We start from the raw sequence: 27053 nt of genomic DNA, 5'->3' as shown, positions 1-27053 counted from the left end.
GCCAGGAATAACACCAACCACTCTACATGTCCTTCATTGATCTGATCAAGGCTTTTGACTCAGTCAGTCAGGAAGACCCAGTCAAATGTTGGCTGTCTAGTGAAATTCATCAACATTCTCTCTCTTGGCGACATCCTTCATGATACTATGTCAGCAACAGTCCTTACTGATGGTACTATCACAATCCTATGAGGTCACGTCAGGGGTCAAGCAAAGATGTGTCATCACCCTTACCCTTTTCTCCACCTTACTTTTGTCAAGAACAAGCTTCATATAGTGTGCACATTGTTTACAGGCTGGATGGAAAATTTTCTAAACTCAGCCGGTTGAAATACAAGAAGAAACTGACACCAATCTTGCTTGTGGAGCTTTAGTCTGCAGATGACAATGTCATCTCTACTCTCTCTGAAGAGAGTCTACACCTAATACCTTCAGGAGCCATTTCGAGGAATTCATCTCAGCCTCAGTCTCGCCCTCAAGAAGACTCAAATCCTTTATCAATCCATCTCAGGTTAAATTTCAGTTCATCCCTCCATTAAGATCAACAGAGTAATCTTCCCAAACATGGAATATTTTCCTTAGAGTGTCATAGAGATGTACAGCGTGGAAACAGACCCTTCGGTCCAACTCATCCATACCGACCAGATATCCCAACCCAATCTAGGCCCACCTGCCAGCACCTGGCCCATATCCCTCCAAACCCTTCCCATTCATATACCCATCCAGATGCCTTGAAGGGCTTTTGCCCGAAACGTCGATTTCGCTGCTCCTTGGATGCTGCCTGAACTGCTGTGCTCTTCCAGCACCACTAATCCAGAATCTGGTTTCCAGCATCTGCAGTCATTGTTTTTACTTCGTTGATTTTAGCCTCTGGCAGCTCATTCCATATATGTACCACCCTCTGAGAGAAAACGTTGCCCTTTAGGTCTCTTTTATATCTTTCCCCTCTCACCCTAAACCTATGCCCTCGAATTCTGGACTCTCCCACCCCAGGGAAAAGACTTTGTCTATTTATCCTATTCATGCCCCTCATGATTTTATAAACCTCTATAAGGTCATTCCTCAGTCTGCGGTGCTCCATGGAAAACAGACCTAGCCTATTCAACCTCTCCCAATAGCTCAAATCCTCCAACCCTGGCAACATCCTTGTAACTCTTTTCTGAACCCTTTCAAGTTTCACAACATATTTCCCACAGAAAGGAGACCAGAATTGCATGCGATATTCCAACAGTGACCTAAACAATGTCCTGTACATACACAACATGACCTCCCAACTCCGGTACTCAATATTCTGACCGTTAAAGAAAAGCATACCAAATGCCTTCTTCACTATCCTATCTACTTTCAAGGAGCTATGAATCTGCACTCCAAGGTCTTTTTGTTCAGCAACACTCCCTAGGACCTTATCATTAAGTGTCTAAGTCCTGCTAAGAGTTGCTTTCCCAAAATGCAGCACCTCGCATTTATCTGAATTAAACTCCATCTGCCACTTCTCAGCCCATTGGCCCATCTGGTCAAGATCCCGTTGTAATCTGAGGTAACCCTCTTCGCTGTCCACTACATCTCCAATTTTGGTGTCATCAACAAACTTACTAACTATATCTCATATGCTCACATCCAAATCATTTATATAAATGACGAAAAATAGTGGACCCAGCACCGATCCTTGTGGCACTCCATTGGTCACAGGCCTCCAGTCTGAAAAACAATCTTCCTCCAACACCTTCTGTCTTCTACCTTTGAGCCAGTTCTGTATCCAAATGGCTAGTTCTCCCAGTATTCCATGAGATCTAACCTTGCTAATCAGTCTACCATGGGGAACCTTGTCGAACACCTTACTGAAGTCCATATAGATCACATCTACTGATCTGCCCTCATCAATCTTCTTTGTTACTACTTCAAAAAACTCAATCAAGTTTGTGAGACATGATCTCTCACGCATAAAGCCATGTTGACTATCCTAATCAGTCCTTGCCTTTCCAAATACATGTATATCCTGTCCCTCAGGATTCCCTCCAACAACTTGCCCACCACCGACGTCAGGCTTACTGGTCTATAGATCCCTGGCTTGTCCTTACCACCCTTCTTAAACAGTGGCACCACGTTTGCCAACCTCCAGTTTTCCGGCACCTCACCTGTGACTATCGATGATCCAAATATCTCAGCAAGAGACCCAGCAATCACTTCCCTAGCTTCCCACAGAGTTCTAGGGTACACCTAATCAGGTCCTGGGGATTTATCCACTTTTATTTGAAGGCATCCAGCACTTCCTTCTCTGTAATACAGACATTTTTCAAGATGTCACTATCTATTTCCCTACATTCTATATCTTCCATGTCCTTTTTCACAGTAAATACTGATGCAAAATAATCATTTAGTATCTGTCCCATCTCCTGCGGCTCCACACAAAGGCCGCTTTGCTGATCTTTGAGGGGCCCTATTCTCTCCCTAGTTACCCTGTATTTGTAAAAACCCTGGATTCTCCTTAACTCTATTTGCCAAAACTATCTCCTGTCCCCTTTTGCTCTCCTGATTTCCCTCAAGTATACTCCTACTGCCTTTATACTCCTCTAAGGATTCACTCGATATATCCTGTCTATACCTGACATATGCTTCCTTCTATTTCTTAACCAAATCCTCACTTTTTTTTAGTCATCCAGCACTCCCTATACCTACCAGTCTTTTCTTTCACCCTGACAGGAATATACTTTTTCTGGATTCTCGTTATCTCATTTCTGAAGGCTTCCCAATTTCCAGCCACCTCTTTACCTGCGAACATCTACCCTCAGTCAACTTTTGAAGGTTCTTGCCTAATACTGTCAAAATTAGCCTTCCTCCAATTTAGAACTTCAACTTTTCGATCTAGTGTATCCTTTTCTATCAGTATTTTAAAACTAATAGAATTATGGTCGCTGGTCCCAAAGTGCTCCCCCACTGACACCTCAGTCACCTGCCTTGCTTTATTTCCAAAGAGCAGGTCAAATTTTGCACCTTCTCTAGTAGCTACATCCACTTACTGAATCAGAAAATTGTCTTGTCCGCACTTAGCAAATTCCTCTCCATCTAAACCCTTAACACTATGGCAGTCCCAGTCTATGTTTGGGAAGTTAAAATCCCCTACCATAACCATCCTATTATTCTGACATAACTGTGATCTCCTTACAAATTTGTTTCTCAATTTCCCTCTGATTATTAGGGGGTCTATAATATAAGCCCAATAAGGTGATCATCCCTTTCTTATTTCTCAGTCCGCCCAAATGACTTTCCTGGATATGTTTTCAGGAATATCCTCCCCAAGTGCAGCTGTAATGCTATCCCTTTTCAAAAACACCACTCCCCCTCCTCTCTTGCCTCCCTGTCTGTTCTTCCTGTAGCATTTGTATCCTGGAACATTAAGCTGCCAGTCCTGTCCATCCCTGAGAGCATATCACTCTACTAAGGGTCATTTTTGCTTCTTTCAACCTACAGACCCAGAAAATAGCACTGTCTTATTCCTCTACAAAACACTGCTTCAGGTTAAATTAATACTTATAGCTTATATTTTAAGTTTAATTGAGAAATAGCTCAATATAACATTCTTCTCATCTAAGGCTGACATCAATGTGGAGATTCAGCATTGCATCCAATTTGTGAGCGCCGCCTTTGGCCACCTAAGGATGAGTGCCTTCAGATGTGACTTCCATGCTGATAACAAGATCCTTGTGGATAAGGCAGTCATCTGCCTGACTTTTCCACATGGTTTTGAAACTTGGATTATGTATACACATCACCTCAAGACCCTGGAGAATTACTATCGTGTTGTTTAAGGCAGATTTTTCTGATCACCTGGAAGGTTAGGCATACTAACATCAGCATCCTTGAAGCAACTAATAGCACTAGCATCAAAACCATAATCACCCGATACCAACTCCGCCATGCTAACCATGTGCTTAGGATGCCTGAATTCCAACTACCTAAGCAAATCATCTTCATTTAGTTCAGGGAAGGCACTTGAATGTGAGGGCAACAAAGAAAACTTTTCAAAGACTTCCTGAAGGCTTCCCTCAAGAAATGCAACATGAGACATCAGGGGAGACACTCCTCATTCAGGAGAAGCTGACTTGGAGAATACTCCTGTATGACAAGAAACAATTCTTTGAGAACACCTGACAGCAAGAGTAGGTACAGGAAAAGAACTGGGAAAAGGAATGCAAAAGATCTTGAAGCCAAGGGCCACTTCGCCTCCTGGAAGTATCTTCCAAATATATGGTCAGAAATGTGGCTTTAGGATCAGGGTTATCAGTCACATGAGGACCAACAGAACCCGTGACCCGAGACACCCAATTTTCTAGGTGGATAATCATATTCTTTAGCAAGAGATTGCTGATAAAGAAGTATTCGTTTGTTACTATTGTCTATTTTTTTATAAGTAATAATTCTTGTTTCGTTCATAAGCTAGGTTTGTGCTTTCCCTCAACCTTGGTTTAAAAATCAGATAAAATGTAGTACTTTACATAGCTTAAAAAATTTTAACATTTGGTACAATTTTGGAATTAGTGGGAGTTTGTGTATGAAAGAGAAAAATCTGCTTGAATGTTGTGTGGAAGATCAGGTTGCAGCCAATTGATGCTCCTCAAAGTGTTAAATGACTGGGGCTGCTATGATTGGTGCTGATGAATTCTCTACCAACTCTTTGGGTTATGGAACAGGAAACCCAGCTACAAAGAAATCTTGCCTTAATGGCTAGAGGACCTTTTCCTGTGCTGTCGACCTCCATAAGTCTGCTGGTGTGAAAACGGCTGTTTTATCTTTCCTGGTTCTCCCCCAAGAACATTGAAGTCAATTTACAAACCTGTTTTTAATCAACTATAAAATACAAATGGAAGTTAAAATGGCTTATGTCATGATGATTGGCAGGCGCACCTTGTTTCTTTAGGGATTATGGGGCACAGACATAGTTGACACAAGCAGTAGATGCATTAAAGAGGAAGCTGACCAAGTATATGAGTGACAAAGGAATTGAAGGTTATGTTGATAATAGAAAAGTGGATGGGGGGTGTCTTGTGTGGAGCAAAAACACTGGTATGGGTTATATATGTGATGTTTTATTTTTCACTATGATTCTGTATATTTCTATGCCAGATCCTGCCAGTTATTTAATCCACCACAGATTATTTTCACTTTTGTATAATTAAGAATGACTATTGTATCCGAAATTGAACTTGTTCTTGAACTAGCACGGAAGAGGAATGCTTTGCCATGTAAGTTTTTTTGCTAATAATGACCCATAATTCTTTCATGTATGCATAGTAATTTCCTAAATTGTTATCAACGAGTACCATTGTGACTAATTGTGAATGTCTGATTCTTTGTCATTATCACAAAGCTGACCATAAAATCTGTAATCTCATTGTAAAACTGCTCCAAAACAGCACTAATTTTGAGCTGGAACGTTCCGTAATAGAAGATTGACTTAGTTTGGAGTTTAAACTATTTCTTCATAAGAGAAATTAGACTGAGACCAGTCTGCCTACTTTAGGAATCCAAGTGAACTTAAAAGGTCTCATGATATGAGCACAGTCTCCCGGCCAACATTTGTGCTTCAATGAACGCAAACATTCATTCATCCGATTTTCTGTTTGTGGAACCTATCTTTGTGCAAAATGTCTTTTTGTCCACAACAGAATAGTTGTTAATATTCAAAGTGGTAATACAAGAAAAGATTTACAAGGATGTTGCCAGGGTTGGAGGGTTTGAGCTATAGGGACAGCTTCAGTAGGTTGGAACTAATTTCCCTGGAGCATTGGAGGCTGAAGGGTGACCTAATAGAGGTTCATAAAATCATGAGAGGCATGGATAGGGTAAATAGACAAGGTCTTTTCCCGGGTTGGAGGAGCCCCAGACTAGAGGGCATAGGTTTAAGGTGAGAGGGGAAAGATTTAAAAGGGACCTAAGGGGCAACTTTTTCAAGCAAAGGATGGTGCGTGTATGGAATGAGCTGCCAGAGGAAGTGGTGGAGGCTAGTCCAATTACAACATTTTAAAAGACATCTGGATGTGTGAATGAATAGGAAGGATTTAGAGAGGTATGGGGCCAAGTGCTGGCAAGTGGGACTAGATTAATTTAGGATATCTGGTTGGCATGGATGAGAGTTCAAAATGGTGTGTGAAACCATTTGAGAAGGTTCAGAGAGATATAATGGTGTTGTTATACATATATACAAAGTTTATATAAATCATTTTCTATCAAAGCATTGAGTGTACCTTGCCAAGTAACTGGCATTTTGTTAAAACGTATAATGTTTCAATGAACCAACATATATTTTTCACTGTTTCTATAACATACAGCTTTTAAAAATTCAAACCACGCATCATGAATGTTATACTTTTATGTTATGTTTGTGTCTTATATATTAAAAACTAAATTGTCTTCTAAAATAATCATAAACAGGACCAATGTATCAAATTGACAACAACCTGTTCACACTTGGGTAGAGATGCTGAAAGTTGTAATGAATTCTATTGTTATTCAAACAGGAGGAACTGGTCCCTCATCTGATGCTGGCTGGGGATGTATGCTGCGCTGTGGACAGATGATCCTGGCACAAGCATTAATATGCAGACACCTAGGAATGGGTGAGTCTTCATGGAAACCCTTATCACAAAGCAGCTTTGGGATTGGTTGTACTTTTGGAGGCATTACAAAGTAAGGCAATCGTCTCAGTACTTAAAGGAATTTTAAATGAAGTTCAGCAGCTCCCTCTTTTTAATCACTCTCCAGAAGGAGAGGATGATCCGAACACAAATCTTTTTAAGTAGCCTAGAGTAGGTTATCCTGTCACTCAGGGATGTCTGATTAATGAGAACGAAGGTACATTAATAGACAGTTCATTCTCAAGGAACGGTACCTGTCCATAATTTACTGTGAGTAATTCATTAGCTTTCTTCATGGGTGGAAGCAGCTTTCTCCTGCCTTACCCTGTAAAGGTACTTTGCATCACTTACCTTTTTAAAAGTAATTTAAGGAGTTTGGGGAAAGGTGAAGGTAAGCTGCTGCTTTGAATCATTGTAGTCTATGCTGTGTAGCTGCATATTGCTGTTAAGGAGTGGGTGGAGAATTCTTGGTTTTGACAAGGGGACTGTGAACAATCAATAGACTAGTTCCAAGTCAGAACAGCTGTAACTTGAATGATATCTTGCAGGTGATGGTGTTTTGATGTAATTGATGGTATGGCCCTTTAACACTGCATTGCATACTGATGTTTTTCATCCTACTCACCAGGCACTTTCTCCCCTCTTTAACACCTTACCTAGCTGCTTTTGTAAAGACCTTGTTCTCTACCATGCCTCCATTCCTGCTGTCAAAATTCATTATCAAGATATATTCCATATTTTCTCCAACAGCCTTTGTACTATGTGAATGCGAATCTTCTGTAATTTTAGTCTTCATCTCAAATTCACCTTCCTTTTTCTCCCCTCATTATGACTAATACAGAAAGAAAGTATAAAGTCATGAGACGTACAGGACGGAAACAGACCCTTCGGTCCAACTCGTCCATGCCATCCAGATATCCTCCCACTGCATTTAATTTACTAATATTCACAACCACTTCCTTGACAACACAAGATAGTCTCGAATTAGTCCCTTATCTGCTTCGTCGGCTGTTTTTCCTCAGTCCCTTCCAAATTCTGGGGAAAACTCCAAATCTTCCCTTTCTTCCAACAAGTCACTTACAATTACACTTCCGGAATTTTGGCTCTTTAATCTTTGGGCCTCCAATCACCACGATATTTCTACATCCTTCGATTTATTCATTTACGTCCTAGTATTCATCTTCAAATGCATTTGTTCCCAGTAACTCCTTGTTCTCTTTGATTCTGATGTGATCCTAGCTTTATTCCTTCAAATTCAAGGAGTTTAGTAATTAGCATACTTGATGGGCAATTGGCTCACTTGTCCATTATGACATCCCGTATTACGAGGAATTGGTTTTCTCTACTAAACCTGCTTATTGATCAGAATCATCCTGGAAAATAATGATAACTCCAGAGTAAAGGTAATTCCAGGTTCTTTTCTCCGCCCTCTCCTATTCACCCTCCCCTAGCCACAATAAGTCCAGAGAACTACCTTCTCAATCTCATTGCAGAACAGTACAATCTGTTCAACTGCCTGTGCTATATTGCCAGTGACTTAGCTCCAAATCTGAGTCTTTTTCAATTTTTGTTCTGGCATCTTTCCTCTGGCTCTCCCAGTTCAGCTTTTCCACAAAATCTATCTCTTGCCTTTGATCCTGTTCCAAATAGATGGCTGACCAGCCAACATCTCCTCTTGGCTCCCATGCTAGTTAATAACATAAATAATTCACTCTCAGTTCTCCAACTTCTTATTTTTTCTATACAGTCATTATTATTCCCCTTATAAAAATCTCAATCTTTTATCTTTGCAAACCTATTCATTCCTCTCCAAAAATCCTTTTAACTTCTCCCAAATCCATTTTTTCCATAATTCCATGTTTGACTCTCCTTTGACCTGCCACAACACTAAAACTAATCAACTTCACATGTATCATTCCGTTAGACTGTTATACAGATCCTGCTTCATCCTTCACAATTTCTATAGAATCTTTGATACATGGAACAGCATCATTCTTCTCCAGTGCCTTTCCTCTGCTATCTATTTCAATAAGACTGCACTCACTTGGTGGCTCCACTTTTATTCATCCAGTCACAATCAGAGAACCTTTGGCAATGGCTTCACTTATGTCTGTGCCCTGCAAAGATGGGATTCCCAAATGAAATCCCTCCTTGGCTCCCTTTCTGTTATCTGCATGCTGCTGGGATCAAGCTTCACATGCACCCTGATGACTCTCAGCCCCACCTCCATTACTGCTCTTGTCCATTGTTCTTTTTTTTAATCAGGTACTTATCCAAAATCTGGTCATGGATGAGCCACAGTTTCGTCCAGTTAATGATTATGAAGGCTGATGCTATTGTCTTTGGACTTTCCAGTAACTCTCATTTAAAACAAAAATATTTTGTTTCAAGCCATATGCAATGCCATAACAGGAAGCATTGATCTGAATGCTGTGATGCACAATACGGTTTCAGTTACTCAGCCAGGTTAATGACTGATGATACTTTCAATGACTTTAGGTAGTTGCTTCACACTGGCTTATTAACCCCTTTCAGTCAAAATCTTGTCTTATTAACTGTCTGCATTGACATGAATTCCACAACTCTTCCATTATTCCTTCTATTTAAAATCACAAAAAGTTATTTTACTAGATTTAATTGTGTTATTATACATTACTCTACTCTAACAAATGTGTTTTTTATTTGCAATCAGTCTCTTGTTTTGAATTATTATTTTGTTTGCCTATACATGCTTGTTTAGCTGATTAATCGAATGGTAATATTGCAGATTGGCGCTGGGAGAAAGGCAAATGGCAGCCTGAACAGTATCACCGGATTCTGCAATGTTTTCTAGACAGAAAAGACAGCTGTTACTCAATTCATCAAATGGGTAAGACTATTAGTAAAAATATATTGGACAATAATCCCATCCTCCAAAATAAATGTGAAAACATTTAATTCTGCTTTTCATGCAGTGTGTAATTATCCTTGACTGTAAACAATGTTCATCTCAGCTACAGATGGTTCTTGATGCGGAATCCATATATTTTTAAAACACTTTAAAGTGGTTGATTTGAGAAAGAAGAAAGGACATAAATAGTGAACAGAGGAGTGGGTTTCGATTAGGTGGAGCAAACCACCATCATACTAGCATCATGTGGTGAATTTCTGGATCAGTCCAGATTTTCCTTCCATAATGCTCACCTAATCTTCATGGGAAACATGAAACAGACGCAGCGCTAGCCTGTGCATCATTTGTATTGTTAAGTAGTTGACTTGAGCCAATGCCTTTAAACTGACCGGTATGCCACTCTGAGGTTTGATATACAGCAGCAATATGACCAGGGTGGGGTGGAAGAGGAAAATGAGAGAAAAGTAAAAAGGATTAGACTTGTTATTCCTCTGAATAGGATTTGAATTTATAGCAATTGAATGTGTTCCAAATTAATATTGTGCTGTCAATATTTTTGGGAGGCTTCATGTCAATCAGGTTGTAAGTTTGCTTGCTGAGTTTGTGGAATTGTTCTCAGACGTTTCGTTACCATGCCAGGCAACATCAGAGAGCCTCTGGTAAAGTGTTGGTGTTATGTCCCATTTGCTATTTATCTATCTGTTTGTTGTACTAAGTCAATCATTTCCCGTTCTGTTTCTGAGGGGTTGGTAAACATAGAACATAAAAGAATACAGCGCAGTACAGGCCCTTTGGCCCTCGATGTTGCGCCGATCCAAGCCCACCTAACCTACACTAGCCCACTATCCTCCATATGCCTATCCAATGCCCGCTTAAATGCCCATAATGAGGGAGAGTCCACCACTGCTACTGGCAGGGCATTCCATGAACTTACGACTCGCTGAGTAAAGAACCTACCCCTAACATCTGTCCTATACCTACCCCCCCCTTAATTTAAAGCTATGCCCCCTTGTAATAGCTGACTCCATACGTGGAAAAAGATTCTCACTGTCGACCCTATCTAAACCCCTAATCATCTTATACACCTCTATCAAGTCACCCCTAAACCTTCTTTTCTCCAATGAAAACAACCCCAAGTGCCTCAGCCTTTCCTCATACGATATTTCTACCATACCAGGCAACATCCTGGTAAACCTCCTCTGCACCCGTTCCAGTGCCTCCACATCCTTCCTATAGTATGGCGACCAAAACTGCACACAATACTCCAGATGCGGCCGCACCAGAGTCTTATATAACTGCAACATGACCTCAGTACTCCGGCACTCAATTCCTCTACCAATAAAAGCCAGTACGCCATATGCCTTCTTCACCGCACTATTTACCTGGGTGGCAACTTTCAAAGATTTGTGTACATGGACACCAAGATCCCTCTGCTCATCCACACTACCAAGTATCCGACTGTTAGCCCAGTACCCCATCTTTTTATTACTCTTACCAAAGTGAATCACCTCACACTTAGCTACATTGAACTCCATTTGCCACCTTTCTGCCCAGTTCTGCAGCTTATCTATATCCCGCTGTAACCTGCCACATCCTTCCTCACTGTCTACAACTCCTCCGACTTTCGTATCATCCGCAAACTTGCTCACCCAACCTTCTAACCCCTCCTCCAGGTCATTTATAAAAATGACAAACAGCAATGGTCCCAAAACAGATCCTTGCGGAACACCGCTAGTGACGGCACTCCAAGATGAACCTTTGCCATCAACTACTACCCTTTGTCTTCTTCCAGCCAGCCAACTCCTAATCCAAACCTCCAACTCATCCTCAATGCCATACCTCCGTATTTTTTGCAGTAGTCTACCATGGGGAATCTTATCAAACGCCTTACTAAAATCCATATACACCACATCTACTGCTTTCCCCTCGTCCACCTCCTTAGTCACCTTCTCAAAGAATTCAATAAGGTTTGTGAGGCACGACCTGCCCTTCACAAAACCATGCTGACTATCCTTGATCACATTATTCCTATCCAGATGTTCATAAATCCTATCCCTTACAATTCTCTCTAAGATTTTGCCCACAACAGAAGTGAGACTCACCGGCCTATAGTTACTAGGGTTATCCCTACTCCCCTTCTTGAACAAGGGAACCACATTTGCTAGCCTCCAATCTTCTGGCACTACTCCTGTAGACAAAGAGGACATAAAAATCAAGGTCAATGGCTCTGCAATCTCCTCCCTTGCTTCCCAGAGAATCCTAGGATAAATGCCATCAGGCCCAGGGGACTTATCTATTTTCACCCTTTCCAGAATTTCCAACACCTCTTCTCTACATACCTCAAAGCCATCCATTCTACTTAATTGTGACTCAGTACTCACATTGACAACAATGTCCTGTTCCTTATTGAATACTGACGAAAAGTATTCATTCAGTGTCTCCCCAATCTCTTCAGCCTCCACACGCAACTTCCCACTACTATCCTTGACTGGACCTATTCCTACCCTAGTCATTCTTTTATTCCTGACATACCTATAGAAAGCCTTAGGGGTTTCCCTAATCCTACCAACTAAGGACCTTTCATGTCCCCTCCTTGCTGCTCTTAGCTCTCTCTTCAGGTCCTTCCTGGCTACCTTATAACTCTCAATCGCCCCAATTGAACCTTCACGCCTCATCTTTACATAGGCCGCCCTCTTCCATTTAACAAGGGATTCCAATTCCTTATTAAACCACGGCTCCCTCACACGACCCTTTCCTCCCTGCCTGACGGGCACATACTTATCAAGGACACTCAATAGTTGCTCCTTGAACAAGCTCCACATATCAATTACACCCTTGCCTTGAAGCTTACTTTTCCAGGCCACACATCCTAAGTCATGCCTCACAGCATCATAATTTCCCTGCCCCCATCTATAACTCTTGCCCTGTAGTGCACACTTATCCCTCTCCATCACTAGAGTAAAAGTCACCGAATTGTGGTCACTGTCCCCAAAGTGCTCACCTACCTCTAATTCTAACACCTGGCCTGGTTCATTACCCAGAACCAAATCCAGTATGGCCTCACCTCTTGTTGGCCTATCTACATATTGCGTCAGGAAACCCTCCTGCACACATTGGACAAATACTGACCCATCTAATGAACTTGAGCTATAGCTTTCCCAATTAATATCAGGAAAGTTAAAGTCCCCCATAACAACCACCCCATTACTTTCACACTTCTCTTGAATCATCCTCGCAATCCTTTCTTCTACGTTTCTAGGACTATTAGGAGGCCTGTAAAAAAACTCCTAACAGGGTGAGCTCACCTTTCCTATTCCTAACCTCAGCCCAAACTACCTCAGATGGCGAGTCTTCATCCATCGTCTTTTCCACAGCTGTAATACTATCTTTGACAAGCAATGCCACACCTCCCCCTCTCTTACCCCCACCTCTGACCCTACTAAAACATTTAAACCCTGGAACCTGCAACAGCCAATCCTGTCCCTGTTCTACCCATGTCTCCGTAATAGCCACAACATCGAAGTCCCGGGTACCAACCCACGCTGCAGGTTCACCTACCTTATTTCGTATACTTCTTGCATTGAAGTATACACACTTCAAACCACTTTCCTGTTTACAGGCACCCTCCTTTGAAATTGATGCCATGTTCCTAACCTCCCTACACTCCAGGTCCTGCACCCTAAAGCTACAGTCTGGGTTCCCATGCCCCTGCAGAGTTAGTTTAAACCCCCCCCAAGAGCACTAGCAAACCTCCCACCAAGGATACTGGTGCCCCTCAGGTTCAGGTGTAGACCATCCTGTTTATAGAGGTCCCACCTTCCCCAGAAAGAACCCCAGTTATCCAAATACCGGAATGCCTCCCTCCTGCACCATCCCTGTAGCCACGCATTTAACTGTTCTCTCTCCCTATTCCTCGACTCTCTATCACGTGGCACGGGTAACAAACCAGAGACAACAACTCTGTTCGTTCTAACTCTGAGCTTCCAACCTAGCTCCCTGAATGCCTGCCTAACATCCTCAGCGCTCCTCCTACCTATGTCATTGGTGCCAATGTGGACCACGACTTCGGGCTGCTCCCCCTCCCCCTTAAGGACCCGGAAAACACGATCAGAGACATCATGTACCCTTGCACCTGGGAGGCAACATACCAAACGTGAGTCTCTTTCGTTCCCACAAAACCTCCTATCTGTGCCCCGAACTATCGAGTCCCCAATTACTATTGCTCTGCTCTTCTCCACCCTTCCCTTCTGAGTAACGGGGACAGGCTCCGTGCCAGAGGCCTGAGCCCCGTTACTTGCCCCTGGTAAGTCGTCCCCCCCACAAGTATCCAAAACGGTATACTTGTTCTTGAGGGGAACGGCCGCAGGGGGTCCCTGCACTGGCTGCTTCCTCCCAGTCCCCCTCACTGTCACCCATCTATCTGCCATCTTTGGAGTTACTACTTCCCTAAAGCTCCGATCTATGACCCCCTCTGCCTCCCGAATGATCCTAAGTTCATCCAACTCCAGCTCCAGTTCCCTAACACGGTCTTGGAGGAGCTGGAGATGGGTGCACTTCCTGCAAGTGTTATCAGCAGGGACGGCCATGGCATCCCTCACCTCAAACATGTTGCAAGAGGAACATTGCACTGCCTTCACTGCCATCCCTCTGAAAGTAACCTTTTTATAAAAAAACTGGGTCTAAAGAATACAACAAGCAAAATGCAGCACTTACCTACTTACCACAACGGGTCTTATTATTTAGGTTAGAGGAGGAGGGCGGGTGGGAGACACTACCTCTGTAGTGCCTCGGGTTCTTCTCCTGTGCGCTTTTAAAGGGAAAAAAACCTACCCGGCTGCCCCTCCGGTCTTCGTCACTTCCCCCTGCTGCTCCTGCTCTTTAAAAGGGTCAAATCTATATGTTTGTTAATTGAATTCTAGTTGGAATGCCAGGCTTCTAGGAATTCCTGCCCATGTATTTGTTTAGCCTGTCCCAGAATGGATGTATTGTCCAAGTTGAATTGGTGTCCCTCTTCGTCTGTGTGTGTATACTAGTGATAGTTGGTCATGTCTTTTGGTGGCTAGTTGGTGCCCATGTATCCTGAGGGCTAGCTTTCTGCTCGTTTGTCCAATGTAATGTTTGTTGCAGTCCTTGCAAGGTATTTTGTATGTGACTTTTGTTCTTTTCATTGTTGGTACAGAGTTCTTCTGAATTCATCTGGAGCTGTTTCAGTGTGGTTTGTGGGCTACCATGATGCCTATGGGCCAGAGTCATCTGTTTGTCATCTCTGAGATGTCTTTGATGTATAGTATGGTGGCTAGAGTCTCCGGGTGTGTTTTGTGTCTTCCTGTTTAGGTCTATTGTGCAGGAATCGGCGGACAGTGCTTATTGGGTACCCGTTGTTCCTAAACACGTATAGGTGTTTTTCCTCGGCTTCTCGTAGTTCCTGGGTGCAGCATTGTGTTGTGGCTTGTTTAAATAATGTCCTGATGTAGCTCTGTTTCTGGGTATTGGGGTGGTTACTCCTGTAGTGGAGTATCTGGTCAGTGTGTGTAGCTTTCCTGTAAACATTTGTCTGCAGCTCTCCATTGGCTTTTCGTTCTACTTTGACATCCAGGAAGGGGAGTCAGTTATTGTTCTCTTCCTCTTTGGTAAATTTTATACCAGTAGGGATGTTGTTTGTGTTTGTGGGTTTCTTCTAATTTGTTGCATTTCGTGATGACAAAGGTGTAATTTACATAGAGCAGAACTGGTGATGCAGAGGTTGGAATGAACAGCCCTTCCCATGATCCAGCCCAAGCTTTGGGTCCACTATGTGAATAAGTCTTGATATTGGTGATCCCATAGGCGTCCCATTGATTTGTTTGTAGATCTTGTCGTTGAAGGTGAATTGGGGAGTGAAGCGCAGGTCTAGTAGTTTGAGGATCCTGTCCTTGCTGATGGAGTTGATGCTGTCAGGTGTTTATGTCCTTAGTTCGTCTAGCACTGAGGCCAGTGTTTCTTTGGCCAGGATGATGTTTATTTACGAGGTCATGGTTTCCTTTGACATGATGACCCTATTGACATCAATAAACATCACCCTAGCCAAAGATCCACAACCTCAGCTACAAATCTTCTGCAAAATCTTAAGATTCACATCAATATTTATTGTTCTGCTCAGAGTTAAATGTATTTTTGGATTGCTGGATTTCAGTGGCTTAACACAGTTCATTAGAAAATTAGTCACCTTCCTACTGTACTGATCATGATGGGTTTCATTATAAACCCAAAATGCTGTGCATGTAACTTAGCCCTACAACCAACTCACTGTGGAAATTTCAGTTTGAGTATCATTCAAAGCATTTGCATGACCTCTGAATACTGAATGCAAGTTTGATTTCTTACTCAGAGTTGGAAGGTATTTATAATTTTTAGAATGTATATTTGTTATTTCTGGTATGTTCAAATGGTTAACACAAAATCAGATCTTTAGTAATGTACAATATAGTACCTTTTTGATTCCAGCCAAATGCAAAGACTGATGAATGCATGGATTTGTGTCAGGGTATGATTGTGATGTATACTAATAGTTGCTTTGACTGAATTCCCAAACCTTTTTTCTGTTATTTTTCTTTACAGCCCAGATGGGAGTGGGAGAGGGTAAATCTGTAGGGGAGTGGTACGGACCCAACACAGTGGCCCAAGTACTAAAGTAAGTGAAAATTCAGAAAATGGAAGGGAATCTGCCTTCAAGGATCAGGTAAATGGATTGTAATGTGGGAAAATTGGAAATGGTCCAACTGTAAAAGAGAAGAATGATGGAAGTGACCACTGAATTAAATTTGTGTAAGTCAGTGTAATTACACAAATTTAATTCAAGAATTCTACATTAAAAAAAACATGTTTTTTAAAAAGTTGGTATGCCAATATTTGCTTTACAGTTCTACTCTCTCCCTCCTTCCCACGCAATACAACTAACTACCATCAAATCAGTCAATATCTCAACTGCTGTTATATCATAATGGCCAAATGACAGGCCTATCAGATGGCAGTGTTGCTCAGCTCAGCATGAGACTTGGAAATGTGGATGAGTGGCCTTCAGTCTCCTGTTGAACCACTTTCAAGATGAAACACTGTGTCCTGGTTACAGATCCCACTTCTGACATTCACCTGAGGACAATCAGTGCAAGGGAATGGGTGATGAATAGTGGGACAATAGAAAGCACCGAGGATCAGAGAAACCTTACCATGCATGTTTCCACTGATTTCTTAAGGGATTAGGACAGGTAGATAGATGTTTAAGAAGGCATATTGTATACTTGCCTTTATTAGCTGAGGAATAGAGTTTAAGAACAGAGAAGTTATGCTGGAACTGTGTAAAACATTGACTAGGTTATAGTTAATGTAATGTGTGCAGTTCTGGAATCCACATTATCGGGGGCATGTGATAGCACTGGGGAGAGTGCTTAATATTTACCAGGATGTTGCTTGGATTGGAGAATTTCAGTTATGAAGAGATATTGGACTGGGGTTATTTTCCTTACAGCAGAGGAGATTGAGGGGAGACGTGTTTGAGATGTATAAAATTATGAGGTGCATAGATAAGGAAGACAGACAAACTTTTTCCTTTGATGGAGGAATCAAGGAGCATAGATCTACGATAAGGGCAGAAATTTTCAAGGAGATAAGATGGAAAAAACCTTTTCAGAGGGTGACACAAGTCTGGAACTCACTGCCTGTAAGGATGGTATAGGCACAAATCCTCAACGTTTAAGAAGTACTTAGATGTGCATTTGCAATGCCAAGGCAGATAAGGTGATGGCATAAGAACTAGAAAATTAGATTAGAATGGTTAGGTGGTAGTTTTGACTGGTGCAGACACAATAGGCTGAAGGGTCTTTTTCTGCTTTTTCATGGTCATGGAGTGGTAGAGATCTGCAGCACAGAAAAAGGTTCTTGTTGAGACAAAGTTCCAGTATCATGTTTTGTGCCATTATCAGCTTGCTGAAAAATGATAGTTTGAACCAGTCTAGCAACTCAGAACTGAGCATCCATGAGGCACTGTGGGCTATCATTAGCAGTGGAATTATACTTAAACATGATCTGCAACCTCATGGCTCAGCATATCTACTACTTTGAACTATGATTGATCCGTGGCTTGATGGTAATGACAATGAAGAATGCAGAAGGACATGTCAAGAACAGCATCCTGCACACCTAAAAATGAGGTGTAGACCTGGTTAAGCTACAAAGCAAGTTTACTTGCATGCTAAACGGCATAAGCAAGTGATAAACAGGGCTTAGTGATTCCACAACCATTGGAGCATATCTATGCCCTGCAGTCCTGCCACATCCAGTCTGTAATGGTGGTGAACAAATAAAGAGATGTTTTTAAAGTAGAGGTGGTTTGGATATAGTTGAGATTAATTCCCACTAGGGGAATTGGTATTAAAAACAAAGCCAAATCCCCCTGGATGACAGAGTACGATGAAGCAGAAGGGCGTCTCAACGCCTTCCACCTCTGCAGCCTGATTCGCATCCTGGACATCAGTGGACTGACTGAGTCAACAACAGTGAGGTCCTGGCCCATGCCTAGATACCCAGCCTCTTCACCCTGCTCCAACAACACCATCTCCACGTGGTTGGGCAATGTACACTGCATGTCATTCGGGAGGATCCTGAAAGTCCTGCTGCACGGGGAACTGGCCTTTAGCAAGAGAGCACAAGAGCGGCCTGTCTTCGTTTCAAAGATGTCTGCAAGGGAGACATGAAGTCACTGAACATGAACTTTGAAAGGTGGGAAGACATTGCAAACGATTGCTCTCGCTGGAGGCTGGAATTATGTAGAGGTCTGAAAAGAGAAGAGAAGCTGAGACTTGCAGTTGAAGAAAAGCACACACATCGAAAAAAGAGCACCAAGACAACACCGGAGGATAATGCCTTCAAATGCAGTCGCTGCAGCCAAGATTGCCACTCCTGTGTGGACCTCTACAGTCACAACAAACTGTGGTGTCCCAACAAAGATTTAAGCAAGACTTCCTAGGTGCAGATCCATGGTCTAATGAGACTAACAGATGCCACCAGAGTACAAGTGAAAACCAAGCTGAACATAGTAAGTTTAGAGGTGAACTGAGAAAGAAATAAGAAATGCCAAGTGAGCGAATGAGAAGGGACAACCAGGTGACATAGAGGGAAGCAAATAGTCTTTGATAGGCATGTACACAGTTAAGGGATTTAAGGAGGACTGGTGCCAGTGAGGGTTCAAAAAGGGTATTTATGGATGAAATGGTTGCAAGGAAGGAGTCATGATTGAAGTGTGTAAGTGTTTTTTGTATTTATCTTTATCAAGGAAGAATATGCTACCAAAGTCACAGTGAGATAGATGGAGATAGATTAAATACTGGATAGACTAATATTGATACAAAGGCATTACTAGGAAGGCTGGCTGTGCTTTAAATTGATGTCACTTGAACTAATTCAAATACAACTAAAGGCATTATTGGTAGAAGTTGCAGAGGTACTTCTGATCCTTCTGAGATACAGGGGTTTCTCCAGGTGTCTGGAAAATTGCAGCTGGTACAGCCTTGATCAAAAAAAGGGTCAGAATAAGCCCAGCAACTAAAGGTCAATCTGTTTAACATCAGTGGAAAGTTTTTAGTCTGATCAAAATGATCATTTCTAACATTCAGTTGGACAAAGGTGAATTAATTGATGAAAGTCAATGTGGATTTGTTGCAGGAAATTTTCATTTAACTAATTATATTTTTTGATGAAATAACAGTTAGCATTAATGTAGATAATGCAGTTTATCTGCTGTAAATGCACTTCCAGAAGGTGTTTGATTAAAAAAAAGGTTCAGCCTCAACCGTAAAATTGGATGGAATTTAATGTCATCACCCTCTCTTCCTTCCTTGGGTAAGTTCTGGAATGCTCCTTCTGAGAGTGTGTAATGGATACAGATTTAGTCGTGGTTTTCAGAAGGAAATAGAGAATTGGATAACTATCTGAAGCAAAAACATTTTCAAGGCTTTGGAGAAATGGGGCCTGGCACTAAATGAGTTGCTCATGCAAATTGCCAGCACACACACAAGGAGCTGTAATTTTTCCTGACCAAATTTTGCAGTCATCCCCAAATACAAGAAAGTTAATGGGACACCAGCAACATGGTCTAAATCATTCCACTTTAGTGTAGTGCAACTTCTGAGTAAACAATACAAAGCGTCACATTCTCATGGAGTTACATATTCTCTAGCTTGCTGTTTTATAAAGATCATATGCTGTACACACTCTCTGCAGTATTCTTGGTGGTGTAATACAATATCCAAGCATGTCTACGAGGCTATAATGTAAAGGAAGTTCTGACTGTTGCATTTTATGAAGCATTTTTTTCAAACGTCATATGTAAATTTTTAAACTACCACCTTCAGTCTAAGATTTATTCTGCTTAGTGCAATTAACTTCAGATCCTTTTCCCTGTTCTTCAAATTGAAATGTAAACATGAAAGTAAAGAATGTTTGTTTCTTTTTCCACAGAAAGCTTGCTTTATTTGATGACTGGAATGCACTGGCAGTTTACATTTCCATGGACAATACTGTAGTTATTGAGGATATCAGTGAGTGTTAATATTTTTCTTCATTAACAATGATTCCTCAATTAATTAATGCAGAGTGATGGGAATTTGATTAATTATTTTGAGCTGGCCAACAATGGTTTGAATTCTGTTGCAGAATGTGGAGATCAGCACCACTCTCTGCCATAACATCTGCAAGGTTATGGAAAATTGATTAGAATTATGAAAAAATACTTTTGAGTGTGAATTCATTTTCCTACTCTTTCATTTTTTTTTTAAGTGTATGGGGAACCAGTAAGTAGGAACACCTCTTTAAAAACAAGTAGCTACTGATGGTGGTTGATGCTTCAACAGCTAACAGTATAGTTTGGGGATTTCCAAAGCTTCCTGTTTCTGTTGAGCATATTCTAAATGCCCATGGAACATCATAGCAATTGGATTACCTTCCCTCATAAAAATATTGTTGCGGGAGACTTGTATTCTAGTGTACAAATGGTTCAAAATGTGTTGCTGGAAAAGCGCAGCAGGTCAGGCAGCATCCAAGGAACAGGAGAATCGACGTTTCGGGCATGAGCCCTTCTTCAGGAATCTGTCTTATGCCCGAAACATCGATTCTCCTGCTCCTTGGATGCTGCCTGACCTGCTGTGCTTTTCCAGCAACACATTTTCAGCTCTGATCTCCAGCATCTGCAGTCCTCACCTTTCTCCTACAAATAGTTCAAGTCTCTTATTCAACAAGATTTCTGTTTGCTTGCAACCCTAATACCTCAATAATGGCCTCTTTTACCGGATTCAAAATTACAAACATAACATGTTGGGATATTTTGGTGTTACAGAATTTGTCTTCAAAAGCAGAGAATCTAAAATACCTTCATGCTATTTTTATGGCTGCATTGCAGCCTGGTCAAAACCCTCAAACTCCCTGCCTAATAACATTTTGGATGTACTGTCAGAAAGGGACACATTGCCTCCTCCTGATGGGCAGTTAGGAATGGACAATAAAGCTGTCTGCTAGCCCTGTTCATTATTTTTTCTAAAAATGTATTCATTTAAAGGAGTAAAAAATATGAACATCAGATAAAATATTGGACTGGGGAATTTCTCTGAATTCCTATTCCCATGGTGGAATTTCAGTGCCTTTGACCCTATCTCCTGCAGGCCATTATAAGAGCGAAGCCCCAATATCAGAAGTTCTGAAATTTGCACAACTAAAGCTTCCCATCACCCGTGGTTTTATGTTTAAATTAAGGTATTTCCTTTCACAACGTAGAAGATCATTTCACACTTTATTAGCATGCATTTGTTTTTTAAAAATTAAGTATTTGTGAACAATTAACAATGATTACGTGGCGATACTAAAGTAAGTTAACTTTGGTTCCAATGCAATTAACTTCAGCTTTCTCTTTTTAAGTTAGTGATTTCCCTTATTGGCTGGTAGCCTAATCACTCGCTATCTTTATGTTTAAAACAAAATATGGCAATTGAGTATTTTACACTTTTTGATTCTGATAGCTCTAAAAGAACCATTTGTGCCAGCAGAAAGCTAACATGATGTCACTATTTAAGAAAGGTGGGAAAGGCCAGGGAACTATAGACTGATCCTGATATTGGTGGTGGGCAAATTGTTGGAGGGAACTCTGAGGGACAGGATTTACATGTATTTGGAAAGTCAGGGACTGATTAAAGAGAGTCAACATGGCTTTGTGCGTGAGAAATCATATCTCACAAACATGATTGAGCTTTTTGAAGAAGTAATGAAGAGGCTTGATGAGAGCAGAGCTATGGACGTGATCTATATGGACTTCAGTAAGGCGTTTGGCAAGGTACCTCATGGTAGACTGGTTAGCAGGTTAGATCTCATGGAATACAGGGAGAACTAGCCATGTGGATACAGAACTGTCTTGAAAGTAGAAGATGGACGGTGGTGGTAGAGGGTTGCTTTTCAGCTGGAGGCCTGTGACCAGTGGTGTGCCACAAGGATCAGTGCTGGGTTCACTGCTTTTTGCCACTTATGTAAATAATATGGATGTGAACTTAGGAGGTATAGTTAGTAAGATTGCACATGACGCCAAAATTGGAGGTGTAGTGGACAACGAAGAAATTTACCTCAGAGTACAACGGGATCTTGATCAGATGGGCCAATGGGCTGAGGAGTGGCAGAGTTTAATTTAAATAAATGTGAGGTGCTGCAATTTGGAAAGGCAAATCAGAGCAGGACTTATACACTTAATGGTAAGGTCCTGGGGACTGTTGCTGAGCAAAGAGACCTTAGAGTGCAGGTTCATAGTTCCTTGAAAGTGGAGTCACAGTTAGAAAGGATAGTGAAGAAGGCATTTGGTATGCTTTCCTTTATCGGTCAGAGCATTGAGAATAGGAGTTGGGAGGTCATGTTGCAGCTGTACAGGACATTGGATAGGTCACTTTTGGAATATTGCGTGCAATTCTGATCTCCTTCCTAGCGGAAGGATTTTGTGAAACTTGAAAAGGTTCAGAAAAAGATTCCCAAGGATATTGCCATGGTTGGAGAGTTTGAGCTATTGGGAAAGGTTGAACAGGGTGGGGCTGTTTTCCCTGAGGAAAGAGGATGAGGGGTGACCTTATAGAGGTTTATAAAATCATGAGGGGCATGGATAGGGTAAATAGACAAGGTCTTTTCCCTGGGGTGGGAGAGTCCAGAACTAGGGGGCATATGTTTAAGTGAGGGGGGAAAGATTTAAAAGGGATTTAAGGGGCAACTCCTTCATGTAGTCGGTGGTGCAGGTATGTAATAAGGATGACAAAAGAAGTGGTGGAGGCTGGTACAATTACAACACTTAAAAGGCATCTGGATGGTTCTGGGAATAGGAAGGATTTAGAGGGATATGGACTGAATGCTGGCAAATGGGACTAGATTAATTTAGGTTATCTGGTCGGCATGGACCAGTTGGACTGAAGGGTCTGTTTTTCTGCTGTATATGTCTATGACTCTAAAAGACATAATGTTGAAGTGCATTTCCATCATTATTTTAGTGAATTGTTATGTGCTGCAATTTTGAGAACTCTTGGATTAAAACATTCCCGAACTCGTCAGGAGAAATGTTTTTGTTTCATGCCTTTCTTTTTGGTGTCTTTCTCACTGACCATCTTTTCCTCCCTTCCATTACTTCTGAAAAGGTTAAATTAGTAAGGTTTTCCTTTAACTAACTTTTATTGTCTGTTTTACCAGACAATTTCCACTGTAACAATTTTCCTTTGGCAAACAATGTCATCATTAATGCAATTGTGCAAGCTGGTTTTGTCACACTGAAGACAATTAGTATGTTGGTAGTGACACAGTGAAAAAGCCTATTTAACACCATACATTCTCCATTTGTTACTAATTTTTGTTTTCCTTAAAATTCTTTCAGAAAAACTTTGCAAACATTGGTCTGAAAATTGCAGGTTACAAACAGATACCTCACTATACAGAGGTGATGTGTCCAAAAATCAGACTGTATCCGTGCACTGTAAGGATTGGAAGCCACTTTTGTTGATCATACCTCTACGTATGGGAATAAACCACATCAATCCAGTTTACATTAATGCGTTAAAGGCAAGTTGAAAATTCATCTCTCCTTCTGTTTTTTTTTTAATCAGGTGGTTTCTTGATCTTTATGCTTATTGATTTTACATTAGATCGGGGTGGGGGGTGTTTTTAGCAGAAGGAATGACTTATGCCCCAGAGGAAGATGAACCTGAGAGGCGCCCTATCAGCTGAATGATATGAGCTGTACTATGGCTATTTGTCCCCTTTGTTTAACAAGAGTTTATCTCTCGAACATTTGTTGGTAGCAACCAATCGTCATTCTCAGGTCTCAAATTCTATAACCGATTTATAAATATGACTCATTCAAAACTTTGGCTTCTGAATACTTTTGCTTTGTCAGTGATTGTTAAAATTTACCAACTGGTCACTAGAAATTTTGCTTCTGAAAACATTCCGAGCTGAACTCAAATCAAAACATTGTTTAAGAGTATACACCTTAATTAAGTCACTTGCATACTTAAATACTTGATACCACATGTATCTGAAACATTAAATAAAAGCCAAAAGAACTGTGGATGCTGTAAATCAGAAACAAGCAAAAGCTCAGCAGGTATATGGCAGCATGCGTGGAGAGAAATCAGAGTTAATGTTTTGGGTTGAGTGACCATTTCTCAGAACTCTGTTTTGAGGAAGGCTAACTCGATTTGAAACGTTAACTCTGATTTCTCTCCACACGTGCTGCCAGATCAGATGAAGAGCTCCTGCCCAAAACATTGATTTTCCTGCTCCTTGGATGCTGCCTGACCCTGCTATGCTTTTCCAGCACCACTCTGATCTTGATTCTGATGTCCAGCATCTGTAGTCCTCACTTTTGCCATGCTGCCAGATCTGCTGAGCTTTTCAGGCAATTTCTGTTTTTGTATCTGAAACATTAATTTATTATTTTCTCTTTGGAGTTTGGGTGACATGTTGCATACATCCAGCATTATCTCTTTTTTACTTTGGACTTCCAGTATTCATAGTTTAATATCAATTTTTAATCATGTTAGTTAAGCTGAGGTCCGCCACCCTCTCCTAGTAACTAAAAACATTTATTTTCACTTCTCTTAATCTTTTCTTCCTTGTCTGTTTCAGGAATGTTTTAAAATGCCTCAGTCTTTAGGAGTCTTAGGTGGAAAACCAAACAATGCTTATTATTTTATAGGATTTCTCGGTAAGTACTGAATGTAATTACTTGAGTTACCAGTTTCAGTAGCAGTTCAAAATTATAATGTCGGCACTGAGTAATGCGAAAGGATAAAGTAAACTCCGCAACTTGCTTGTAGTCAAATCATATTGCATGGTGGACAAATCAGAACAGAGTACTGAATTGTTCGAGTATTGTACAACGTTGTGATTTTTATAAACATGACTTTAGAGCTCTGGTACAACAAGGTGTCGTATTCCATTCAGAATGTAACATTTTCCTGGTCTGCCAATTGGGATGAGTTACTGATAATTGTCAGATAATCTTTGCTGAATAACTACTGCTTATATATTCTGTCATTTTAATTCTCCCCTTCACCACACTGACAAACATCTTCTGTAACTGTTCGTCATGTAGTTTTTTTTGTTTTGCTATATTTAGTCACAGCAGCTGTGCATTAAAGGCTCTCTGCCTACCTGATCATTCCTTTTGACCTGTTTTTACCTTTTCTGTAATCGTCCCTACAATGTTTGTCGAAGTTTTGACATTATAATTTGTCATTTTTCTTCATCCAATATTACCTTATTTTAATCTAAGATAGTCAGGTTTTGATATGCCTTTATGTCGTATGCAAGGCATTATACCTTTTAAATATTACTATTGTAGTACTGTACAAGCTTACCCCCTCTTTTGTAAAGTTATTTCCTCTTGTTATTTGGTTCCTAGTCATGATGTAGACCATGAAGCAGTCATGTATGATATTTAGTCAATTGTGACTCTAAACTATTTTATATTACATTTATTGAATTTTTCCATTAAAGTAACATGCTATTCTTAAATACTCTGCCTACCTCTTTATTGAGCAATTTTATCTTTGATCACATGCTGATGTAGTGCTCACTATTGTTAATACTGAGAAAGTGCAAAAGCCCCCACTGTTAGAGATAAGTAGGTACATCCATGTGACAATGAATAATGACTTTCACTGGAACAATAGGTATACTGACAGTCGATACCTTGACTGAAGATGTCTGAGTGAGAATTCATGATTAAACAGCAGGGAACAAGGATTCCATAGTTATAAGAATTAACTGTAACACTCTTATTCTTTGAGAGTTCCTTTTGAGTTACCAAATGGGCTAGGAACAGCCTGTTTTGGAGCAAGAATATTTTTATTGTGCATTGGACACGGGATGGAATGACAAGATCTTAGAGAATATACATTGGTCACTTTGTTTTGGTATTGTAGTTATTTGAAGCAAAATTATCTCTTGAAAGCTTTTGAATTGAGCAGTTGCTAAATTTTTTTTGCATCATTCATCTGCTCTTGCACTGAATATTCTGTCTACACAGGAGATGAACTAATCTATTTGGATCCTCATACGACTCAAGCTGCAGTAGACACAGAGGACGATGGGAGTGTGGATGACTACAGTTATCACTGCCAGCGAATACCACATCGTATGAAAATCACACATCTTGACCCCTCAGTAGCTTTAGTGAGTGATACTACTCAATTGTTTGCTGTCTTAACCAAGAGTGATCAGTTTTGTAAGTGGAGCCCATAGCCACAAGGATGAGAACCAGTATTATGTTCAATTTCTCTAGCTCCACCCCCACCATCCCACAGCCCTTCCCTCATGAGGAAGCACCATACATAACAGTATCCTAGTCAAGTTATACATGCATGAGAATTATTTAAATATTTATATATCAGGATCCAGTTTTCAACTGGATAACGCTAATTGTACATGCTAAGTCTAGGTTAGAATCATTGTTGTTATGTTATCATAGGTTGTGTCCGTGTTAGCGCTTTGCAGAAATAATTCACTTAATAAGCACATGTTGCACAAAAGATATTTTTCTCATGTCACCATTGCATGTTTACCTTTTGTGAGTTCACCTATCAGTTTCATCCTTTTCCAGATGAGATATCCAAATCTTTGTCTAGTTCTTGAACGTTAGACATCATCATCTAAAACCTATACCTTTTTCACTTACCCACAGCTAAGTTTAATCTTTTCTTCTTAATCTGTAGTTCATGTTGAACATCATCTACTATAGTTTTTTGTTTTTTTTTTCAGTCAATTTCATATTTATTCACAATATTTGTCTTCAGTCATCAAAACTGTAAGCTTAACTGGTAGAATTTTGTGTAATGTTGCTCAGTTGTCTTTTGTTTGAAAATTAAAGCACGTGCCCAGATTTTCTAGTCTTTTGCTCAGTAGAAAAATTGATTCAGAGGGGGGATGCCTTGAACAGTATCTGACTTTCATGTTTAAAACATCTGCAACAGATATACCTTGTTGTA

General features: G+C 40.8%; 1 protein-coding gene across 4 annotated transcripts in view; it reads left to right on the top strand.

Moving 5' to 3' along the window:
• Window positions 1-27053, top strand: part of atg4a (autophagy related 4A, cysteine peptidase) — a 58518-nt gene that overhangs the window by 18982 nt on the left and 12483 nt on the right. For all 4 annotated transcript variants that reach the window (XM_087991903.1, XM_087991905.1, XM_087991904.1 and 1 more), the window contains exons 4-10: window positions 6516-6614; window positions 9400-9501; window positions 16120-16192; window positions 20014-20093; window positions 23438-23622; window positions 24691-24769; window positions 26096-26241. In XM_087991903.1, the coding sequence (XP_087848029.1) occupies window positions 6516-6614; window positions 9400-9501; window positions 16120-16192; window positions 20014-20093; window positions 23438-23622; window positions 24691-24769; window positions 26096-26241 (764 nt within the window). The remainder of the gene's footprint in view (window positions 1-6515; window positions 6615-9399; window positions 9502-16119; window positions 16193-20013; window positions 20094-23437; window positions 23623-24690; window positions 24770-26095; window positions 26242-27053) is intronic.

Source organism: Chiloscyllium plagiosum, unplaced genomic scaffold, assembly GCF_037043375.1.
Source record: "Chiloscyllium plagiosum isolate Xiang-an unplaced genomic scaffold, Cpla_swu_hap1 HiC_scaffold_11, whole genome shotgun sequence".
Taxonomy (NCBI): Eukaryota; Metazoa; Chordata; class Chondrichthyes; order Orectolobiformes; family Hemiscylliidae; genus Chiloscyllium; species Chiloscyllium plagiosum.
The sequence above is the reverse complement of the archived record's forward strand: the minus strand, read 5'-3'. Positions and strand labels throughout refer to the sequence as shown.